The 21295-nt window shown below is 38.4% G+C and overlaps 1 protein-coding gene across 13 annotated transcripts in view; it reads right to left on the bottom strand.

Moving 5' to 3' along the window:
• RNF17 (ring finger protein 17) overlaps positions 1-21295 on the bottom strand; it is a 129863-nt gene that overhangs the window by 34948 nt on the left and 73620 nt on the right. For all 13 annotated transcript variants that reach the window (XM_059903443.1, XM_059903447.1, XM_059903444.1 and 10 more), the window contains 5 exons: positions 15837-16064; positions 15029-15179; positions 14770-14888; positions 1638-1728; positions 287-402 (listed from right to left, as the gene is read on the bottom strand). In XM_059903443.1, the coding sequence (XP_059759426.1) occupies positions 287-402; positions 1638-1728; positions 14770-14888; positions 15029-15179; positions 15837-16064 (705 nt within the window). The remainder of the gene's footprint in view (positions 1-286; positions 403-1637; positions 1729-14769; positions 14889-15028; positions 15180-15836; positions 16065-21295) is intronic.

The following is a 21295-nucleotide window of genomic DNA, read 5'->3' as shown; positions in this document are numbered from 1 at the left end:
TCAGATCTGGTACCCACTGTGTAATTCTCTTTTCCTTTGGTTTAAAGTGTATTGATAAATGCCAGAGCAAAGGGGAAAGTATAAAGGCAAAAATGTCTAGGGATTTAAACATTTAGCAATTCTGAATGAATTTACTTCTAAGCTGGCTCCTCAGGATTAGGTTATAAATCATTTTTAAGAGCAAACAAGAGGCAATTCAGGTCTGAGCACACACAGATACGAAGATTTACGCAGGCAAATAAGAAGCCTCCATCACAAAATGATGTTTTAAAAAAATAGTCTATACCTTGTTTCTCTCAAAGCCAAACCCTTTTTAATCAAATATTTGGAAACATCAACACGCTCTCCTTTGTCATCTCTGCAGAAAATTTTCACAGGTAATGGCCATGTTGTGTTGTTTTCCTGCAGTGATTTAAGAGCAGAGTAAATATGAGACACAAAAACGCAACTTCGTATAAACATTACACTTTTCACAGGTATTCCCTCCACATTTCTCCATGCCAGAAAGAAAAATTCCCAACCAAGTAATTTTGATATCGGAACATATCAGAGAGAAAACAGCATGGAAGATAGTCAACAGAGAGAGACAGTTGTTTTGTGAAGTCTATCAGGAAGACTTCACTGTCCAGGTGAAAAATACCAAGTGGAGGAGAAAAAAGGACGACTGAAAACTTTGTTTTCCATCCCAGATTGGGGAGGGAGGAAAGCATCCTCAATTACAAGTTCTCTACTCTCCTGAATTCTTTGTAATTATAGAACTAAAATATATTTTCACAGGGGTGCCTTTTTTCTCCTGTGAAAAGCCAAAGAAAGAACTACAAAATGTATATTCTGTTTTATATGGAATTATAAAAATGGGGGAAGTACACAAAGAAAAAATTAACATGGAAAGAATTACTTACAAGAAAATTCTAATCATTAATGCAATAAAATGTATCAAATTAGAAAAAAGTTAAGGAGACAAGGAATATTTCTTAGTGTTCTGAAAGGACATGTGCTATATATGTATCCTCTTCTCAAATCGGCACTCATACAAACACCTTTTATGAGGTACAGTTAATATGATTTCACTAGAAGCCTAACTACCAATTTGTAAAGAATATCAAAGGCTTCAGAACTGCACTCTAGCATACATACCTTCTGGTTTTTAATATGCAAATTATAAACTCAAGAATATTAGTTTAGAAAAGTTTTGATTCACTCATATAATCATTTACAGTACGTATCTATTATGAAACAGGAGTTACAGTGTTTTTTATTGGCCAGGTCGTGCGGCTTGCAGGATCTTAGTTCCCTGACCAAGGATAGAACCTGGGCCCTTGGCAGTGAAAGCATGGAGTCCTAACCACTGGACTGCCAGCAAATTCCCAAACAGGCGTGATAACTTGAAGACCAAAAAAAGGTTGCAAAAAAATATCCAAATAGGGAATTCCCTGACGGTCCAGTGGTTAGGACTCCACGCTTCCACTGCAGGGGGCACAGGTTCGATCCCTGGTCGGGGAACTAAGATCCCACATGCCACACAGCCAAAAAAAAAAATCCAAACAGCTTACTATTATTTTCTCAACAAAATAAATGGTCTTGTAGAAAATGTCAATGAAATAACCAGTACACATCTACTGCACCTGTTCACACACCTGTATGATGATGGTTGCTACGGCTCCAGTGAGGTACAGTGAGAGACAGTCACAGGCTGTCGCTGTCCACTTGTCACTCCCACCAGCTGGTCTAAAACAAAAAATGACAACTTGTTTTATAACAAATATAGCATAAGATATAGAAACATAAAAGAACCATCATATACAAATATATTTGAACCAACTACATATGTAGTGAGAAGTCAATTTAAACATGGCTTTGTATTATTCTCACAATTTTCTTCCCCATTTTCATAGCCTTTTATTCATCCCTCTATTCTAGCTACGGCCCAAGTTACATGCTAAGTTATTTATGTACATCTGTTCTGAAGCTACACTGAGAACTCTTAAAAAAGTAGATGTGTTTTAAGTTTTTTAAAGCTATTATATACACTTTTAATATATGCTAACTACACTATAAACTCAGAGAGCAGGGATAATGTATTGTGTGTTATGTGTACACACATTTGATTCTTGAACAATGTGGGGGTCAGGGGTGCTGACCCCCCGTGCAGTCAGAAACCTGTGTGTAACTTCACGATCGGCCCTGCATATCTGTAGTTCTGCATCCAGATACAACCAACCACGGACATGTAGTGCCATAGTATGTATTTACCATTTACGTATAAGAGGACCTGTGCAGTTCAGACCTGAGTGAAGGGTCATCTGTATATTATGTGTTGTATTTGTTATGTCCATCACATCTCCAATGCCTAGGATAGTGCCCAGCTCACAGAAGGCACGCCAAAAATATTTAATGGAAATACAAATAGAACAGTCCCTTTGTAATGATGATTTCTCTGCCCAAATATTTTTGGAAGATTTTTTCTGGAATTTAAAGCTAATATGAATTACTACCCATGAATATTAGCCTCAATTATTTTTAGAAAATTTATTTTTAATATTCATGGTAAAAAGTGTTCAATAAATATTTGACAGATCAATGAAGAGCAGAGTATCAACTTCATCATCTATTTTAGTTTGCAAAGTTGAAACTGAGTGACTTTAGATGTTTCTAACCATCAAATCCACCCCCCAAGAATAAAGAACTAGCACCACTAAAGAGATTACAGGTAACTACTGCAGGCTCTGAAGGCTCTCTAGAAATGGCTTCTAGATCTGGAGTTTCATTAGAGCTGCCCCATCCTCTGAGTAAATGACCAATGTGGCCAATCTTTTCACATTAAATGGTTTATGTGAGTGAACTAAAGAAATCAACTGTGTATGTAGTTTGACCAAACAGGATTTAGTAAAACTATTTATTAAGAAGCCCAGACAGTGTTCTTATGAGCTAATAAGAAGCTTATGTTATCAGTGATGTCTTGAATTAGTTATCATTTTTTATTTATGATGGTATACAGATAATATCAGCATACACACATCAAGGTTTTCCTATGATTTATTAAGAATACACATTTTAAAATATTAACTTTTGAACATCTGAAAGTATTTACAACATTTCAAAAAATCTATGGCATGTATCCATGAAACTGTATGTTTTCAGTTGAGAAAGATAAAAAAGTTCTGGAGATGGACAGTGGTAAAGGTTCCATTACTTAAAGCCATGGAACTGTACACTTAAAAATGATAAATTTTATGTTAATGTATATTTTACCACTATAAAAAGAAATCTATAAAAAAGATTTCTCAGAAGAGTAGTAAACCATAGTGGTTAGAACTCCGGTTCCAGAATCAGAACTTTTATAATCCTAGTTCAACAGTTTGGTGTATTACTCTGGATTATAAAATATTTAACCTCTTAAAGACTCAATTTCCTTATCTTTAAATAATACTTTTTATCTATATAGCTTAAAGGTCTGCTGTGATGATTAAGTAAAATAATGCCTGTTAAGGCAATTAATACAGGGTCTAGACATGCTTAAGGTTAGCTATTATTAGACTCTTGAAACGGTGGTATTCCATTACAGTCCATAAGACATAATTCAAGGTGTCAATAGGAATGCATTCTCTACAAGAGGGGTCCCCAGCCTCCAGGGTGCGGACTGGTCCGCGGTCTGTTAGGAACCGGGCCGCACAGCAGGAGGTGAGTGGTGGGCGAGCAAGCAAAGTGTCATCTGCCGCTTCCCATCGCTCGTGTTACCACCTGAACCATCGCTCGCATCACCACCTGAAATATACCCCCCACCCTGTCCATGGAAAAACTGTCTTCCATGAAACCGGTCCCTGGTGCCAAAAAGGTTGGAGACTGCTGCTCTACAATATTGGGTACAATTAAGGGACTGATAGAATTCTGTTCTATCAATGAACAGAGTCTCCACAACAAAGGGTAAAAGGACAGCATCAAGATAGGGAGGAGAGACAGAGACACATTCTCGCCAAGGAAAGACCCACGCCCCAGCTGCAGTGATCCAGAATCAGGAGGGACCACAAAGGAGGTAGGGATCTGAGCTCTACATGAGGCATGCCAACTGATACTGAGCAGGGTCCTGTAGGGTGCCTGGGCACAAAAACTTTGTGTTCCCCATTTTTTTGATTATAGGAACTACCCTTCACTTGGCATCACGACCTCTAAATCCTGTACAGGACAGAGTCCCCAGAACACCTGGCTTTGAAAACCAACAGGGAAAATGACCAGGAAAACTACAGAACTGCAGAGAACATGATGCTGAAAGCTCAGCTTTTCTGTACACTGGTGCTGAACTGAATCTTGGAGACAGAGTTTTTGGTGAAGTAGAAAAGGATAGCTTTATCACTTTGCCAAGCAAAGGGGGAAACAGAGGGCTACTGCCTCGAAAAACTATGTGTTCCAACTTGGAGAGGATAGTGAGAGGTTTTATAGTAATGGTTCAGGGCTTTCCTGATGGTGCAGTGGTTAAGAATCCACCTGCCAATGCAGGGGACACAGGTTCGAGCCCTGGTCCAGGAAGATCCCACATGCAGTGGAGCAACTAAGCCCATGCACCACAACTACTGAGCCTGCGCTCTAGAGCCTGTGAGCCACACCTACTGAGCCTGTGTGCCACAACTACTGCAGCCCACACACCTAGAGCCCGTGCTCCGCAACAAGAGAAGCCACAATGAGAAGTCCATGCGCTGCAACGAAGAGTAGCCCCTGCTCGCTTCAACTAGAGAAAAGCCGACATGCAGCAACAAAGACCCAACGCAGCCAAAAAAAAAAAAAACAATCGTTCAAAGAGGGCATGACCAGCTCATGGACATTCTTCTGATGGGTTGGTAGTGACATAAGTCAGCATCAGCATCATCAACCTTCAGGTTCCAACTGGTCTGGGGTCTACAGGCTTGTGGGCAGCATTACCATCATTAATCGTTAACTTCTCCCACCTGGAGGGAGTTTCAGTATCTCCAAAACAGCTCAAAGATATTGTTGTTTATCCACTGATGGGGAACCAGGACCTTGCCCCAAGGCTGCACTACTGTTTCTCTTGACTGTTTTTCCCTGGTCTCGCATCCCCTCCCTTCCCTAATTAACAACTGCTTGAATCTGCCCGTTGGAACTCAGGTCATGGAGGCTGAATGAAAGCTATTTCCTGTAATCAAAGAAATGGGGGACACAGAAAGTCTTTGTGCCCGGGAGCCCCATAGGGCCCTGCTTGGTATTAAACAGAAAAACCTGCTCTTAAAGGGCCTGTGCCCAAACTCACTCAACCTAAAAACAAGTGCAAAAACACCAGATTGAAAAGGGCATGGGCCACACATGAAGAGGACCCACTTACTAAATCTTAAAGCGTCTACTGGAGAGGGAGAAACCAGCTGGGATGCCCCCTAAGGACTGAGACACTAGCAGCAGCCTTTTTTGTGATCTCAGGCTACCTTGCTATCACTAGCACTGAAATTCTCCCTCTAACCTGTTAGCACTAACGGGTCTGCCCTGCTGAGAGCCCTGCCCACCTGAGCCTCAGCTGGGCCTCACAGCCACGCGAGCAACAGCTCTGCCCACCAGCACGCCACAGCAGCCGCTGCCCTGCCACAATAGGAGGGCACACAGAGCCCACAGAGGGGACACCCGTTGAGTGCCAGGCTGCGGTGGCCAGGCAGGACTGTACCCCTGAGTCCCACTGAGCATCTCCTAAATAAGGCCACTCTTTCAAGACTGGAAGAGATAGCTGATTTATCTAATACATACGAACAAACAGAGAATTAGGCAAAAAGAGGAGACACAGGAATATGTTCCAACCAAAAAAACAGATTAAAACCTCAGAAAAAGAACTAAACAAAACAGAGATAAGCAATGGACCTGGTAAAGACTGAAAAGTAATCATCATAAAGATGCTCACCAAACGCAGGAGAAGAATGGATGAACACCATGAGAACTTCAACAAAGAGACGGAAAATATAAGAAAGAACCAAACAGAAGTTGTAACTGAATGAAAAATGCACTAGAGGGGTTCAACAGCAGACAGGATGAGGACAAAGAGCGAATCAGCAAGCAGAAGACAAAGCAGTGGAGCTCACCCAGACAGAGCAGCAAAATGCAGGAAAAAAGAAGTGAAGATAACTCACAAAACTTTGGAGACAACAAGTGGAATAAACATTTGCATTATAGGAGTCCTAGAAGATGAAGACAACAAAGAGAGAAAGAAAGGACCAGAAAAATTATTTGAAGAAATAGCGGCTAAAACTTCCCTAATCTGAGGAAGGAAACAGACACCCAGGTCCAGGAAGCCCAAGAGAGTTCTAATAAGATGAACCCAAAGGATCACATCAAGACACACTATAATTAAAATGGTAAAAGTTAAGGATAAAGAGAAAATCCTAAAAGCAGCAAGAGAAAAACAACTTGTTATGTACACGGGAATCCCCGTGAGGCAATGAGCAGATTTTTCAGCAGCAACTTTAAAGGCCAGAAGGGAGTGGCATGACTATTCAAAGTGCTGAAAGAAAAAAACTTCCAACTAAGAATTCTCTACCCAGCAATGTTTTCATTCAGAATTGAAGGAGAGATTAAGAGTTTCCCAGATAAGCAAAAGTTAAAGGAGTTCATCATCACTAAACCAGCCCTACAAGAAATGTTAAAGGGATTTCTTTAAGCTGAAAAGAAATGGCACTAATTAATAATAAGAAAACATACAAAAGTAAAAATCTCACTGAAGATGGTATAATAAAAGTAGTGGATCAATCATTTATAAAGCTAGCATGAAGGTTAAAAGATAAAAGTAGTAAAATTAATCAGAAGAAAGGACACACACAGACTGAGAGTGAAGTTATAAAAAAAGATATTCCATGCAAATGGAAATAAAAAGAAAGCTGGAGTAGCTATACTCAGACAAAAGAGACTTTAAAACAAAGATTGTAATAAAAGACAAAGAAGAGCATTACATAATGATAAAGGAGTCAATCCAGCAAGAAGATGTAACATTTATAAATGTATATGCACCCAACAGAGGAGCATCAAAATATATAAAGCAAACACTGATGGACTTAAAGGGAGAAATTGAAAGCAATACTATAAAGGTAAGGGACATTAACACCCCACTTGCATCAATGGATAGATCATCCAGACCAAAAACAGTAAGGAAACAGCAGATTTAAATAACACGTTAGACCACATGGACTTAAGAGATATATGTAGAACATTCCATCCAAAAGCAGCAGAATACACATTCTTCTCAAGTGCACATGTAACATTCTCCAGGGTAGATGACATGTTAGTTTACAAAACAAGTCTCAATAAATTCAAGAAAATAAAACTGTATCAAGCATCTTCTCCAACCACAATGGTATGAAACTATAAATCAATCACAAGGGGAAAAAATGGGAAAAACCACAAAAACGTGGAGATTAAACAACATGCTACTGCACACCCAATAGGTCACTGGAGAAATCAAATACCTAGTGACAAATGAAAACAGAAATACAACATACCAAAAATCTACAAAACACAGCAAAAGCAGCTCCAAGAGGGAAGTTCATAGCAATTAGGCCTACCTCAAGAAACAAGAAAAATCTCAAATAAACCAACTTTACACCTAAAGGAACTAGAAAAAGAAGAATAAACAAAACCCAAAATTAGTAGCAGGGGGGAAATAATAAAGATCAGAGCAGAAATAAATGAAATAGAGACCCCCTCCCAAAAAAACCCCCAATAGAAATGGCCAACAAAACTAAGAACTGCCTCTTTGAAAAGATAAGCAAAATCAACAAAACTTTAGCTAGACTCACCAAGAAAAAAAAAGAGAGAAGACTCAAATAAATAAAATCAGAAATGAAAGAGGGGATGTTAACAACTGATACCACAGAAATACAAAGGATCATAGGAGACTATTAACAATTATATGCCAACAAAATGGACAACCTAGGAGAAAAGGATAAATTTCTGGAACCACACAATCTTAGCAACTGAATCATGAAGAAATAGAAAATGTGAATAGACTCATTACTAGCAAGGGAATTGAAACAGTAATTAAAAAAAAAAATCTCCCAACTAACAAAAGCCCAGGAGTAGACAACTTCACTGGTGAATTCTACCAAACATTCAAAGAAAAATGTTTTGAAGAATTCTCAAACTCTTCCAAAAAACTGAAGAGGAGAGAAACCTTCCAAATACATTTTATGAAGCCAGTATTTCCCTGACACCAAAACCATACAAGGACACCACAAGACAAGAAAATTGCAGGTCAATATTTCTGATGAACATAGATGCAAAGATTGTCAACAAAATATTAGCAAACAATACATTAAAAGGGTCATATATCACAATCAAGTGGATTTATTCCAGCAGTGTAAGGATGGCCCAGCATCCACAAATTAATCAACGTGGTACATACATTAACAGAATGAAGGATAAAACCATATAATCCATCTCAACAGATGCAGAAAAAGCATTTGACAAAATTTAACACCCATTTATGATAAAAACTCTCAACAAAGTGGGTATAGAGAGAGTGTATTTCAACATAATAAAGGCCATATATGACAAACCCATAACTAACATCATACTCAATGGTGAAAAGCTGAAAGCTTTTCCTCTAAGATTAGGAACAAGACAAGGATGCCCACTCATCACTTTCATTCAACATAGTATTGGAAGTCTTAGAACAAGTAATTCTAAAATTTGTATGGAACCACAAAAGATCCCAAATGTCGAAAACAATCTAGAGAAAGAAGAATAAAGCTGGAGGTATCACGCTCTCTGGTTTCAAACTATACTACAAAGCTACAGTAATCAAAACAGTATGGTACTGGCACACGAGCAGACACATAAATCAATGAACATAATAGAGAGTTCAGTAATAAACCCACACATATATGGAAAATTATTTTATAACAAGGGAGCAAAGAGCATACAATGGAGAAAGGATAGTCTCTTCAATAAATGGTGCTGGGAAGACTGAACAGCCACATGAAAAAGACCACTAGACCACTATGTTAAGCACAAAAATTAACCCCAAAAGAATTAAAGACTTGAATGTAAGAACTGAACCATAAAATTCCTAGAAGAAAACAGGCAGTATCCTCACTAACCTCAGGCTTAGCAATATTTCTGTGGATCTGACTCCAAAGGCAAGGGAAACTAAATCAACAAATGGGACTGCATCAAACTAAAAAGCTTCTGCACAGCAAAGGAAACCACCATCAAAATGAAAAGGCAACCTACTGAATGAGAGAAGATATTCTGCAAATCAGGTATCCAATAAGGTGTTAATATCCAAAATTATAAAGAACTTATACAACTCAACAACAAAAACCCCCAAACAGCCTGATTTAAAAAAGGGCAGAGGATTTGAATAGACATCTTTCCAAAGAAGACATACAGATGGCCAACAAATATATGAAAAGATGTTCAACATCAGTAATTATTAAGAAAATGCAAATCAAAACCACAAGAAGGTTATCACCTCACACCTGTTAGAATGCTTATTATCAAAAAGACAACCAATAAAAAGTGTGGGCAAAGATGTGGAGAAAAGGGAACTTTCCTGCACTGTTGGTGGGAATGTAAATTGGTACAGCACTATCGGAAAACAGTATGGAGGTTCCTCAAAAAAATAACTACTATATAACCCAGCTATTCCACTTTTGGGTATTCACCAGAAGAACCTGAAAACACTAATTCAAAAAGATATCTGCACCCCTATGTGGACTGCAGCACTATTTTCAACAGCCAAGATATGGAAGCAACCTAAGGGTCCATAAAATGGAATAATGGATAAAGGAGATGTGATATATGCACAATTGAATACTACTCAGCCATAAAAAAGAATGCAATCTTGACATTTCTGACAACATGGATGAACCCTGAAGGTATTATGCTAAATGAAATAAGTCAGACTGAGAAAGACAATACCACATGATTTCATTCATATGTGGAATCTAAAAAACCAACCAACAAACAAAAGAAAAACAAACTCATACATACAGAAATCATATTAGTGCTTACCAGAGGGGAAGGGAGTTGGGAGATGGGTGCAAAGGGTGAAGGGTGTCAATTATAACAGTGATGGATGGTAACTAGGCTTGTGGTGTGATCACTTTGCAGTGAATACAAAAGTCAAATTATAATGCTGTACACCTGAAATTTATATAATAAAAAAAATCTGCTGAATTCACCTTTAAAATTTTTCAATTTGTTTTTCAATTATAGTTTTCAAACATATTCAAAAGCAGAGAGAATATAATAAATCTCATCTGTCATTCAGCTTTGACAATTGTCAATACATGACCAATTCTATTTCATCATATTCCCATGTATTCACTCCCATCCAATTATTTATTTTTTTAAATATTTATGTATGTATGTATGTATGTATGTATGTATGTCTGAGTTGGGTCTTTGTTGCTGCACGCGGGCTTTCTCTAGTTGCAGCGAGTGGGGGCTACTCTTTGTTGCGGTGCACGGGCTTCTCACTGCGATGACTTCTCTTGTTGCGGAGCACGGGTAGTTGTTGCACGTGGGCTCAGCAGTTGTGGCTCACGGGCTCTAGAGCACAGGCTCAGTAGTTGTGGTACACGGGCTTAGTTGCTCCGCAGCATGTGGGATCTTCCCGGACCAGGAATCGAACCCATGTCCCTTGCATTGGCAGGCGGATTCTTAACCACTGTGCCACCAGGGAAGCCCCTGATTATTTTTAAGTCCCAGATTTAACATTATTTCATTTGAAAAGATTTTAGTTTGCATTTCCAAAACTAAATGTTTTTAAACAACCACAGTACTGTTGTCACATTAAAAATTAATAATTTCTTAAGATCAACTATTCAGATGGTGTTCATTTTCTTCCTGATGTTTCAAAACAGTCTGAATTGGTAAAGTAAACAAAATCCATACATCATGCATGGGCAATATGTATCTTTAGTGCCCCTTCCATCTCTTTCCCTTGTAATTTTCTGTTGAATAAACAGAGTTGGTTTGCAGTTTCAATGGTCTGAATTTAGCTGATTGCATTCTCATGGTGTTTAACATGTTCATCTGTCTCTTGTATTTCCTTTAAATTCATAGTTAGGTCTAGAGTCTTGGTCAGATTCAGGTTCGCATATTTCTTTTTTCAGCAATACTATTCAGAGATGGTGCTGTGTACTTCCCACAGGAGGTACATAATGTCTGATTCTCTTTTTGTGATGTTAGCAGCCACCAACAGTTATGTCTAGATCCCTTAGTATATAAGGATTGTAAAATGGTGGTATTCCAATGCTATCATTCCTCCTTTGTTAGCAGGAATGCTTACAAAGAACAACTTTCCCTTATCACCTAATTGATTATCTCGAGATATAGATTGTACAGGAAAAACAAGTGCTCATTTCCCTTATTTACCAATTTTCAGAATAATGAACTAGTTCCCTAGAATCCTCTAAAAGTGATCAGTAAGTTTTTTTTTTAAATCACTTTATGAATTTAGAGACTTAAACATATCAAATGCTTTGATACAACATAATAACCATCCTACTGTTGTTCAAACTGTCCCATCTTTGGTCAGTGGAAGTTTACTCAGGTTGGCTACTGAGTCCTTTTGTCATAATCCATCCATCTATCTATTTATTTATAGCTTTCTTGCTTTTTGCTAGGTCAAGATATTCTAGGCTCACACTGTGTATTTCCTGCCCAAGACCTGGAATCAGACAGTTTCCCAAAGAGCACTAAATTCTTTTAGTGGGAAATGGTATTTGGAGACCACAATTTGTGCACCAGCATGGCTCATTGCTACTGGGTTCTTCATGTTACAAGGCTAAATAATATGGATTTTTTATAATTAAAATACCTTATCAGTTTCTACTGATACTTTGAATTCAAAATCAGGAGTACAAGGTAAATCAACCTTAATCTTACATTTTTACCATCTAACAACCACACCTGTTCTTAATGATATGTACATAATTACTACTTTGAATTATCCCACAACACACACCCAACAGCTTCAGTAACACTACAACCAACTCTGGGATTAATAAAAACAGCTGACTTGGGGGGGCAGTTATTTCTTGTCCTTAGGATATATTTTGGTAAGCATGTACAGTCAACTTACTGTGTTTTAAAGTCACTTGAAAAAGTTCCTCTGGGAGAGGCTATACCACCACTACATACAGTTAATTTCATTTTACTTACTATTTTTACTGATTTGTCTGCATGAAATATTAACGTTGTTCTAACGTTAAATCGATATTGTTAGTAACCTCTTCTCTTTTCCCTAACTTATTTGAAGTACTTACTCCTAGTTAATACCAATGTGACAACAGGAAGTTGATTCAACTACTCACATATACTCTCTTTTCTCCCTCCATTCTTTGAAATTGTGGCTGATCTACTTTGCATTCTATACTGTTTCCCTAATAACGATCATTTAATTTTGGTTCTTTTGGTAAAATAAATGTAATGCTCACCACAGTCCTTATGTCAAAATCTCTCTTGTTGGTTACCTAAAACTTGTTCTCTCACAGGGACCGTTCCTGGAAACAATATTCCCTGAGTGATGAAATCAGTATTCGGTGGTCTTTATATCAATACCTGAAAGTCAGTTGGCTGGATATAAAACCCACAGCTTGCCATTTTCTTTTGAGTATTTTTAGAATGTTACTCTCTTACCTTCTGGCATAAAGTGTTGGTGATGACAATGTTATTTTATTTCTCTCGCGAATCAGTGATTTTACTAGATAATCTCTCAGTGTTGGCATTCCTGAACCGATTTTCCAAGATAGGCAGTGTGCCTTTTCAATGTATTTTTTAAAATAGTCTTTTATTTTAGGGACACTTTTTTAAATTGGGTTTTTAGTATTTGTTTTGATCTATTTCTTTTAGTCTTGTTCTTTGACATTCCTATTACATGTATATTAGGTCTCTACTTTATGTATCTTTTGTTTTCTTTTAAATCCTTTGATTTTTAATTTTTTAATTAAAAAGATCTGCCCTCCTTTTGATCTTGTATTTCTTTTTTTAAACATTTATTTATTTATTTAAATTAATTTATTTACTTATTTATTTTTGGCTGCGTTGGGTCTTCGTTGCTGTGCGCAGGCTTTCTCTACTTGCAGTGAGCAAGGGCTACTCTGTTGCGGTGTGCAGGCTTCTCATTGCGGTGGCTTCTCTTGTTGCAGAGCACAGGCTCTAGGCACGCAGGCTTCAGTAGTTGTGGCACGTGGACTCAGTAGTCGCGGTTTGCGGGCTCTAGAATCCAGGCTCAGTAGTTGTGGCGCACAGGCTTAGTTGCTCTGCAGCATGTGGGATCTTCCCGGACCAGGGATCGAACCCGTGTCCCCTGCATTGGCAGGTGGATTCTTAACCACTGTGCCACCAGGGAAGTCCCTTGTATTTCTCTTTAAGACATTTTCTATTACTTATTTGCTTTGTGTTTTTTCTAGTTTAGTCTACATTCTGATATGATTTTCTTTTCCTTCCTGAGTGCTATCATCTGTTTTCAAATCTTCCTTTTTCTGTAATCAATCTTATTTGAGTTTTTCTAATTCTATTTTATGCTGTTCTTCATAGTGTCTATCATTTACTAAATTTTTTAGTTTACTTTGAAATATCACTGTTTTGTAAGCCTGTCTTTTTCATGGATTCCACTGCCTCTAGGGATATTATTTGGCTCCTAATTCTTTTCTCATAATAATTTGTAAGGAGTTTGACTGTAATCCTTTCTTTCACTAATGTTTTAAGTGAAGCAAAATTTCCTGTACTTCAGGAGAAGGTGGGGATCACAACTGCTTTTGGAGCTTCATGGCTCTGGAACTCTGACTTGTGTCATTCTCCCAAAGTGACAGACAACATGGCTTCATACCTTGCTCTCTACTTTTATCTGCATCTTTTCTTTCCTTTGCCCCACTGTCTGCCTTGCTCAAATCAGGCTCTCTTCCCAGCAGATTCTCCTCTGTCTGGGGTTCCTGGAAGAGAGCTTGTATGGCTAAGAAGGCTTCAGTACCATGAAACACCGGCCTGTCACAGAGCTCTCGCATTCAACTACAAAGAGCAACCTGCATCTCAGTTTTGGTTGCTGTTCTCAAGTTGGCCTGCGTGCTCCAGTGAAATGCTGTTGCCAATTCCTATTTTCAGACCTGTGAGTACCCCAGGCAGCTTTCCCTCTCCATCCTCCCCCACAAGTGTGACACCACAGGGTCTGGTTTGTGGAGCAACCCCCCTGCTTGTGTTGCCTACTTTCGTTGTAGATGTTGACCATGCAGTCTGCAGATTTGCATCCATGTTTATGTGTTTATGGTAGGATTCTAGCGGACTCTACAATTATGCCTTGCCATTTCCCAGAATCCTAATTCACTCTTTCTGGTAATTTACACATTTTTAGCTTTCCATGCAATTCTAAGCTTATGAAATACATTTTATTTCTACCTGCTTGTGTGCCTCAAGGTTTTTTTGTTTTAACAGTTTGAATTCTTTCTAGGTATCACCAAAGTTTATGTGCTTCATATTTTTATCTTTCCTGTTTTTGTTTTTTAATTTTTTGGCCACACCATGTGGCATGTGGGATCTTAGTTCCTTGACCACGTATTGAACCCACGCCCCCTGCAGTGGAGGTGCAGAGTCTAAACCACTGGACCGCCAGGGAAGTTGCTCTTTCCTGCTTCTTAAAACCTTAAAATTAACTAGATAAATCAACTAGATCTTATGAAAATTTCAGAATATGTCAGAAAAATCAAAACTGATAAGAATCCACCCAAAAAGAAACATAAAGTCATATTCAATAATGAGAAAATTTACTCAGCTAAAAACTACCTTATATCAACAAGAGAGCATTCCAAAGATAATCTTCTCATTGTCTTTAGGTTTTCTTCAAGTTCTCTTAAACAGTTAATATTCACTACTAGTTCAACACCCACGTCATACAGCAAGACCTATGAAAACAATAACTTTAAGTCTATGGAAAGACAGTGCTTAAAACATTTTTTTTTGCAAACTGAAAAGCATAATAAAAATTGGATGAACATACAAAATGCATTCACTTTCACGATTATATTTTTAACGCTGCATTTACCTCTACCAATGTGTCTGTAACCATTCTGATGATCTGGCCCCTTTGCCACTGATTTTCATTTGGGATCTTAACAGCACAGTGCATATCATTCTTCCATTTAACAGGTTTCCATTTTGAGTTTTCATAAGCAGCGACCATCTTTTCCCCTAAACTATGTAAAGAAAAAAAATTTTAACTCTCGGAACCTTTTCTTGTAACGTACAATTCCCTGACTCCCTGTCTTCTACTGTCCTCCCTCCCTCATTCTATTCCAAACAAACCGGCTACCTTGTTCTTCCTTGGACACCCAACCACATTTCCACTGCAGGGTCTGGAACTAGTTCTTCCCTCTGCCTGACGTGAGCTTCTCCCAGGCATCTTCGTGGCTCCCTCCCTCCCTGCCTTCAGGGTCCATTTCAAGAGTCACTGACTCTGTGAGGTCCTCCTCCCCCACTGCTTGATTTTTCGCGTCTTCATCATCATCTGCTGCACTGAATACTTTGTTCACTGTCACTCCCTCTACTAGAATTTAAGCTCCATGACAGCACAAGCTTGTCCATGTTTTTACCACTGTATCCCCCAACACCTATAATACTGGCTGTCAAATAATAGGCACTCAGTAAGCATTTGTGGAATTTATAAACCCTAATACAGTGAAAATAACCAGTAAAAATACTATTTGTATACTTTTAACTGGTTTTTTAGTGAATATTTAGCTGAAATAATTTTGTACTTTCAAAATTCTGCATTTATGACTTCTAGATCTTTGACACGAAATATAGAAAAAAGAATAAAGCTATATGCACAATGTTTTCTTTGAATGTTATACCTATGAAGTAAGTTTTCTGTTAATAACCACTGAACATAAATCTTCTCAGGAGACACTACACTGCAGATGTACACAGGCAGTTCCTTATAATAAAGTGACTGCAGATCCTCATTAGATAGAGATTTTGCAAATACAGGATTTAAGTTGTTTACTTCATTTGAAATAATTTCTTCTGGAGAAGGATCCCATACTTCAGTATGCTTTTTGGAATTATCTTTGAGGGTATATCTGAAAAATAACAAAACCCATTAGCAAAAAGAGTAGTTTTCAAAATATTTATGTTTGTATTTGCTTAGATCTAGAGATGAATAATTTTTAGATATGATTCACTGCTTTGCAGTTTTGATACTAACAGAAATTTTAGTCTTTTTTAAAAAAAGAGTTCTTAATGATTAACAAAGGACAAAGAGGAAAAAAAAATGTAAAAGCCAAACTTTCTATTTTAAAAACAGTTTAAAATACCAAGTGTGCTCACAATTACACAATTTCCCACTGATATTTTGTACTCACAAAGGAACAGAATTATTCAGTGTTTTGTTTTTTTTTTGGTAACTTGAATATTTCTCCTTGACTAAAAAGTATCAATCCATTTGAGAATGTAAGTGGAAAACAACTGCTATTTTAAAATATCTTAATAAGCAAAATTAATGAAGTGTTTAGAATGTTTAATGAATCAGATTAGTTCAGATTCTAATCACAAATAATTAATGTCAAAATTCTTTAAAGGAAAAAACTTAAGTTCTTTCACAATAAGCTTGAGATTTTGCTAACCAAGGAGACTAACAGTTTTTCCTTCCAAATCTAATGGACAGTTTTCAGTCCTTACTCAACATCAACTCTGAGCCTAAACTAGCTCTTTCCTCCTTGAAATGTTCTCTTTCTTTGGTTCCTGGTTTTTCTTTAGTTTCAGGTTCCCGATGTATTTTTTTTTTTTTTTTTTTAACTTCTCTCTCCTGTAAGTGATAATGCTCCGACTTGCATCTTCACCTAGGAAGACTGGGATGATTGATGAAAGTGATGGACTCATTTATTATGTATATGTTAACTCGCCATCTGAATCACCTAACCAGGTCTCTCTTCTTCCAGAAGAGAGTACCTTCCAGACCCAGGTACTCATTTCTTTCATTCAACTAATATTTCCTGGGTACATACTGTGAGCCGAGAATGCTAGATCCCAGAGATATGGCAGTGGACAAAATAAGCAGGGTTCCGGTCCTCCTGGAGCTTATGCTATTGTGATACTGAGAGATCACATAATTACACACAAAAAAAATTATACAGAACAAGGGCATAGGCCAGCGAAATCTAACCCAGTCTGTGAGTTGGAGAAGGTGTCTCTTGATTAAATGACATTTCAATTGAGATTTTAAAAGGACAAGCAGAAGTTAGTGAGGCATTCCAGAAACCAAAAGAAAACACGTAGCTTTGACATAGTAAAGCAGTAGGACACAGCATGAACCTTAAGGTAGACAGGGGCCAGAATATTTGGGAAGCATCATGTTTTATTTTATAAAGGATGGTGTGCGTACATGCTATAGTTGAGCCCAACAGACTAGACTGTGGGACTTCACAGCTCTTTTCCTCTTAGGCCTCAGGCGCTCAGGGCACGCACTGACCCAGGGAAGCTCATGTGCTACTCTGAGGACAGGCAGTAGATTCTATGAAGACAGTGGGACTGGCTGCAGTCCTCAGGAATCGGCAGTCCGGGTGTGGAAGGGCAAGGAGACCGGCTGGGCTGCCAGAGCAGCAGAGGTGGTTTATGAAAACTGGTACCTTGGGAGGGGCAAAGCAATGTGCTTCTATAAAATTTTCAAAAGTAAATATTGTAACTGCAATTAGTTAAGATCACGGGCTCTTTCCACTCCCACTTTTCCTCTGTCCTATTTTTTCTCATCTTGGGTGTTGGCCAAAGCATTCTGGGTTGGCTAAGGGGAAGCTGAGCTGGAGACACATTTAGTTTGGATTTAGTGGGATACAGTTTTGTGGCTCACGACACGTCCTGTGGAGTTACTCTATTGCTAGCCATCTTGGTGCAGCAGTGGGTTCCAGAAATGCTCCCATAACCTTAGTGTCACACATGAAAACAAGGTTCAATACAAAGCTAATGCACCACTATGTGTAATGAGTAACTGAGCCACTGTACACTTGTTTTTCTGGCATAACAGTGCTTCTCTTTCATTCTTAAACATGTCCCAGTTTGGATGAGAAATAGGGTTACCCTGGTAATAAACAAATTAAATCATAAATCAATACATTAATGAATGTCAAATCAAATTGTATTAAAGATTCATTATAATAAAACTTGAAGTGTCTTGAATATTATGTATATATATGATATATGTATAATCCATGAAACAAATAATAGATTCTCCTAAAATTAACTCTGATTTTTAGAAATTTACATGACATTACCAATAATTGAGCTATGGCTCTAAAAAAAAAAAAACTTAAAAAAAAATTACCAATAAACAAATTTCAATCAGCCACACTAGAGAAAAGACTGGATTACTTTTCTGTTCTCTCCACAGGGATATCACAAAATCTGACATTTCATGTGGTAATCAGTATACAGCTAAAAAAGAAAGTATTTTACAGATGAGTCTGAATTTTCTAACATTTGTGGTATTTGTCAACTTTTGAAAATCTGTAATTCGTTGATTTCTTTTGCCAGTCTACATGAATATTACTTTTGTTTTTTTAATTCTATAGTTACAATTTTGTATTCTTTTTCTTAAAATGGGGTCTCCCAAATGGTACAAATTTCAGGCTGACCCAGGAGACCTGGATTTGCCCTTGCTGAGTACAAGCCTGAGCACTGAGGGTGAGTGAACATGCCTGCCGCTCCCCTCACCCACCTTCCTTAGCCACTGCAATGCCTGCTCCTCCCTCTCATCACGTGACCCCTGCGGTCCCACGGCCGAGGGCGTGACCCACGGCTCCCGACCACTGCACAATGCTTTTGCTGCTTGGAGATTCTCCCTCTGCTTTAATAGCCACAGGACCTCACACAATACACCCAGAGCGGGTGTTGCCTTCACTCTCCCCGCAAACCTGTGCTCTGTTCTCAGGGAACAGTGTCACCAGTCACTGGTGGTCAGGCCAGTGATCCTCAGAGTCAACCTCAACTCCCTCCTCTTCCTCACCTACAATGAGCAGCAGGGTCTTGTGATGCTCACCTCCTTTATGTTTCATCATCTAGCCATTTTCCATCTCCAGGTGTTTTTCGAAAACTTGCCATCAGAGACAGCTTTCTAAAATGCAAATCTCTCAGTCCTCTGTTTAAAATCCTTCAGTAGCTCCCCTTTCTTCAAGGGATACCGTGCAAACACATTCAAGCGTTTGAAAAGGACTGTAATCTACTTCTCAGTGACTGAGGTTCCTCAATTATATAGTCTCTGCGTTTCTCCCGCCATACCAGCCACTACTACCTTTTTTCCTGTCCGTTAGCTGTGTGACTGAACTAACAATACATAAACACACCTATTTTTCCTGAATGCAGGCCTTCACTCCTGGTTGTAGTAAAGAATTCAGCTTAAGTGAGAGCTCCACTGGTGAGCCCTCCAGGATTCCCACAGCACTGTAATTACCCTTTGCACAGCCCTTATGGCACTGAAAGGTCAGACTGACCATCTCCTTTCCTACTACAAACCAACCTTACTCACCACTGAGTACAGATAACAAGTCAGTCTGTAAATATTTCTCGCTTATATAACTGAACAATAAGAAGGACTATTAGCTAATGGGCTATTTTTTTTTAAAAAAACAAGTTTATTGAGGTGTATCTTAGATGTCAAAAAGTTCACCCATTTCAAGTGTATGACAGTAACTTTACCAAATGGTATAACCATCAGCATCAATCAGTTTTAGAACATTTTCACACATACACCCCCATAAGACACCCCACGTCCATTTACCCTTAATCCTTGTGCCCACTTCTAGCCCCAGGCAACCCCTGATCTACTTTCTGTATCTATTAGTTTGCCTTTTCTGGACATATCATACAATTAGTAATCTCGTGTTTCTGGCTTCTTTTACCTAGATTAAAATTTCTGAGGTTTAGGGACTTCCCTGGTGGTCCAGTGGTTAAGATTCTGTGCTCCCAATTCCCAGGGGCTGGGTTTGATCCCTAGTCAGGGAACTAGATGCCACATGCCGCAACGAAGATCCCACGTGCTGCAACTAAGACCCAGCACAGCCAAATAAATAAAGAAATATTTAAAAAGAAATTTCCGAGGTTTATCCATGAAGTAGACGTGTCAGTTTGTTTCTTTTTATGGCCGAACAATATCCCACTGCAGGAATATACTGTGTTTTGTCTATTCACCAGTCACTGGATATTTACATTGTTTCCAATTTTTGGCTAGAATATGAATAGTGCTGCTACGAACAACTGCTTGCAAGTTTGTGTATGGACATATGTTTTCATTTCTCCTGGGTAGATACCTAGGAGAGGAATTACTAGGTTTTATGGTACTTTTATGTTTAAATTTTGAGACATCCACAAGCCATTTTCCAAAGAGCTACACACCATTCTACGCCCCCCAGTAATGAGGGCTACTCCACGTCCTCACCAGCATCTGTAATTGCCTCTCTTATATATAACAGCTGTTCTAGTGGGGGAGAAATGGTACCTCATTATGGCTTTAATCTGCATTTCCCTGATGATTAATGACATTGAGCATCTTTCATGTACCGATTAGCCAATTGTGTATCTTCTCTGGTAAATGTCTGTTCATATATTTTATCCATTTTCTTTGGTTGGACTGTCTTCTTATTGAGTTTTAAGAGTTCTAGGAATTCCAAATACAAGTCCTTTATAGGATACGTTCTGCAGGTATTTTCTCCCAGTCTGTTGTTTGTCTTTCACTTACTTAATAGTGTCTTTTGAAATGTACATGTTTTAAATACGATGAGGACAAACTTATCATTTCTTTTCTTTTATGGACTGTGCTTTTGGTGTCTTAGATATCTTTGCTCAATCCACTGTACTGAAGATTTCCTCCTTTTTTCTTCTGGAAGTTTACTTTTAGCTCTTAATTTTAAGAGTATAATCCATTTGAGCTAGCTAGCCTTTTTGTATAGTGTGAGGTAAGAATTATGCAAATGCAAATTGAAACAAATATGAGACACCACTACACATCTACTAAGCCACCAGAATCTGGAACACCGACAGCACCAAATGCTGGCGAGGATGTGGAGCAACAGGAACCCTCACTCACTGCTGGTGGGAACGCAAACTGGAACAGCCACTGTGGAAGACAGTTTGGCGGTTTCTTATAAAAGTAAACATACTCTTATCATAGGATCCAGCAACTGTGCTAATTGGTATTTACCCAAAGGAGTTGAAAACTTATGTCCACACAAAAACCTGCACGCAACGTCTATAGCAGCTTTATTAATAATTGCCAAAACTTAGAAGCAACCAAGATGTCCTTCGGTAGGTGAATGGATAAATAAAC

Source organism: Balaenoptera ricei, chromosome 18 (assembly GCF_028023285.1).
Source record: "Balaenoptera ricei isolate mBalRic1 chromosome 18, mBalRic1.hap2, whole genome shotgun sequence".
Taxonomy (NCBI): Eukaryota; Metazoa; Chordata; class Mammalia; order Artiodactyla; family Balaenopteridae; genus Balaenoptera; species Balaenoptera ricei.
The sequence above is the reverse complement of the archived record's forward strand: the minus strand, read 5'-3'. Positions and strand labels throughout refer to the sequence as shown.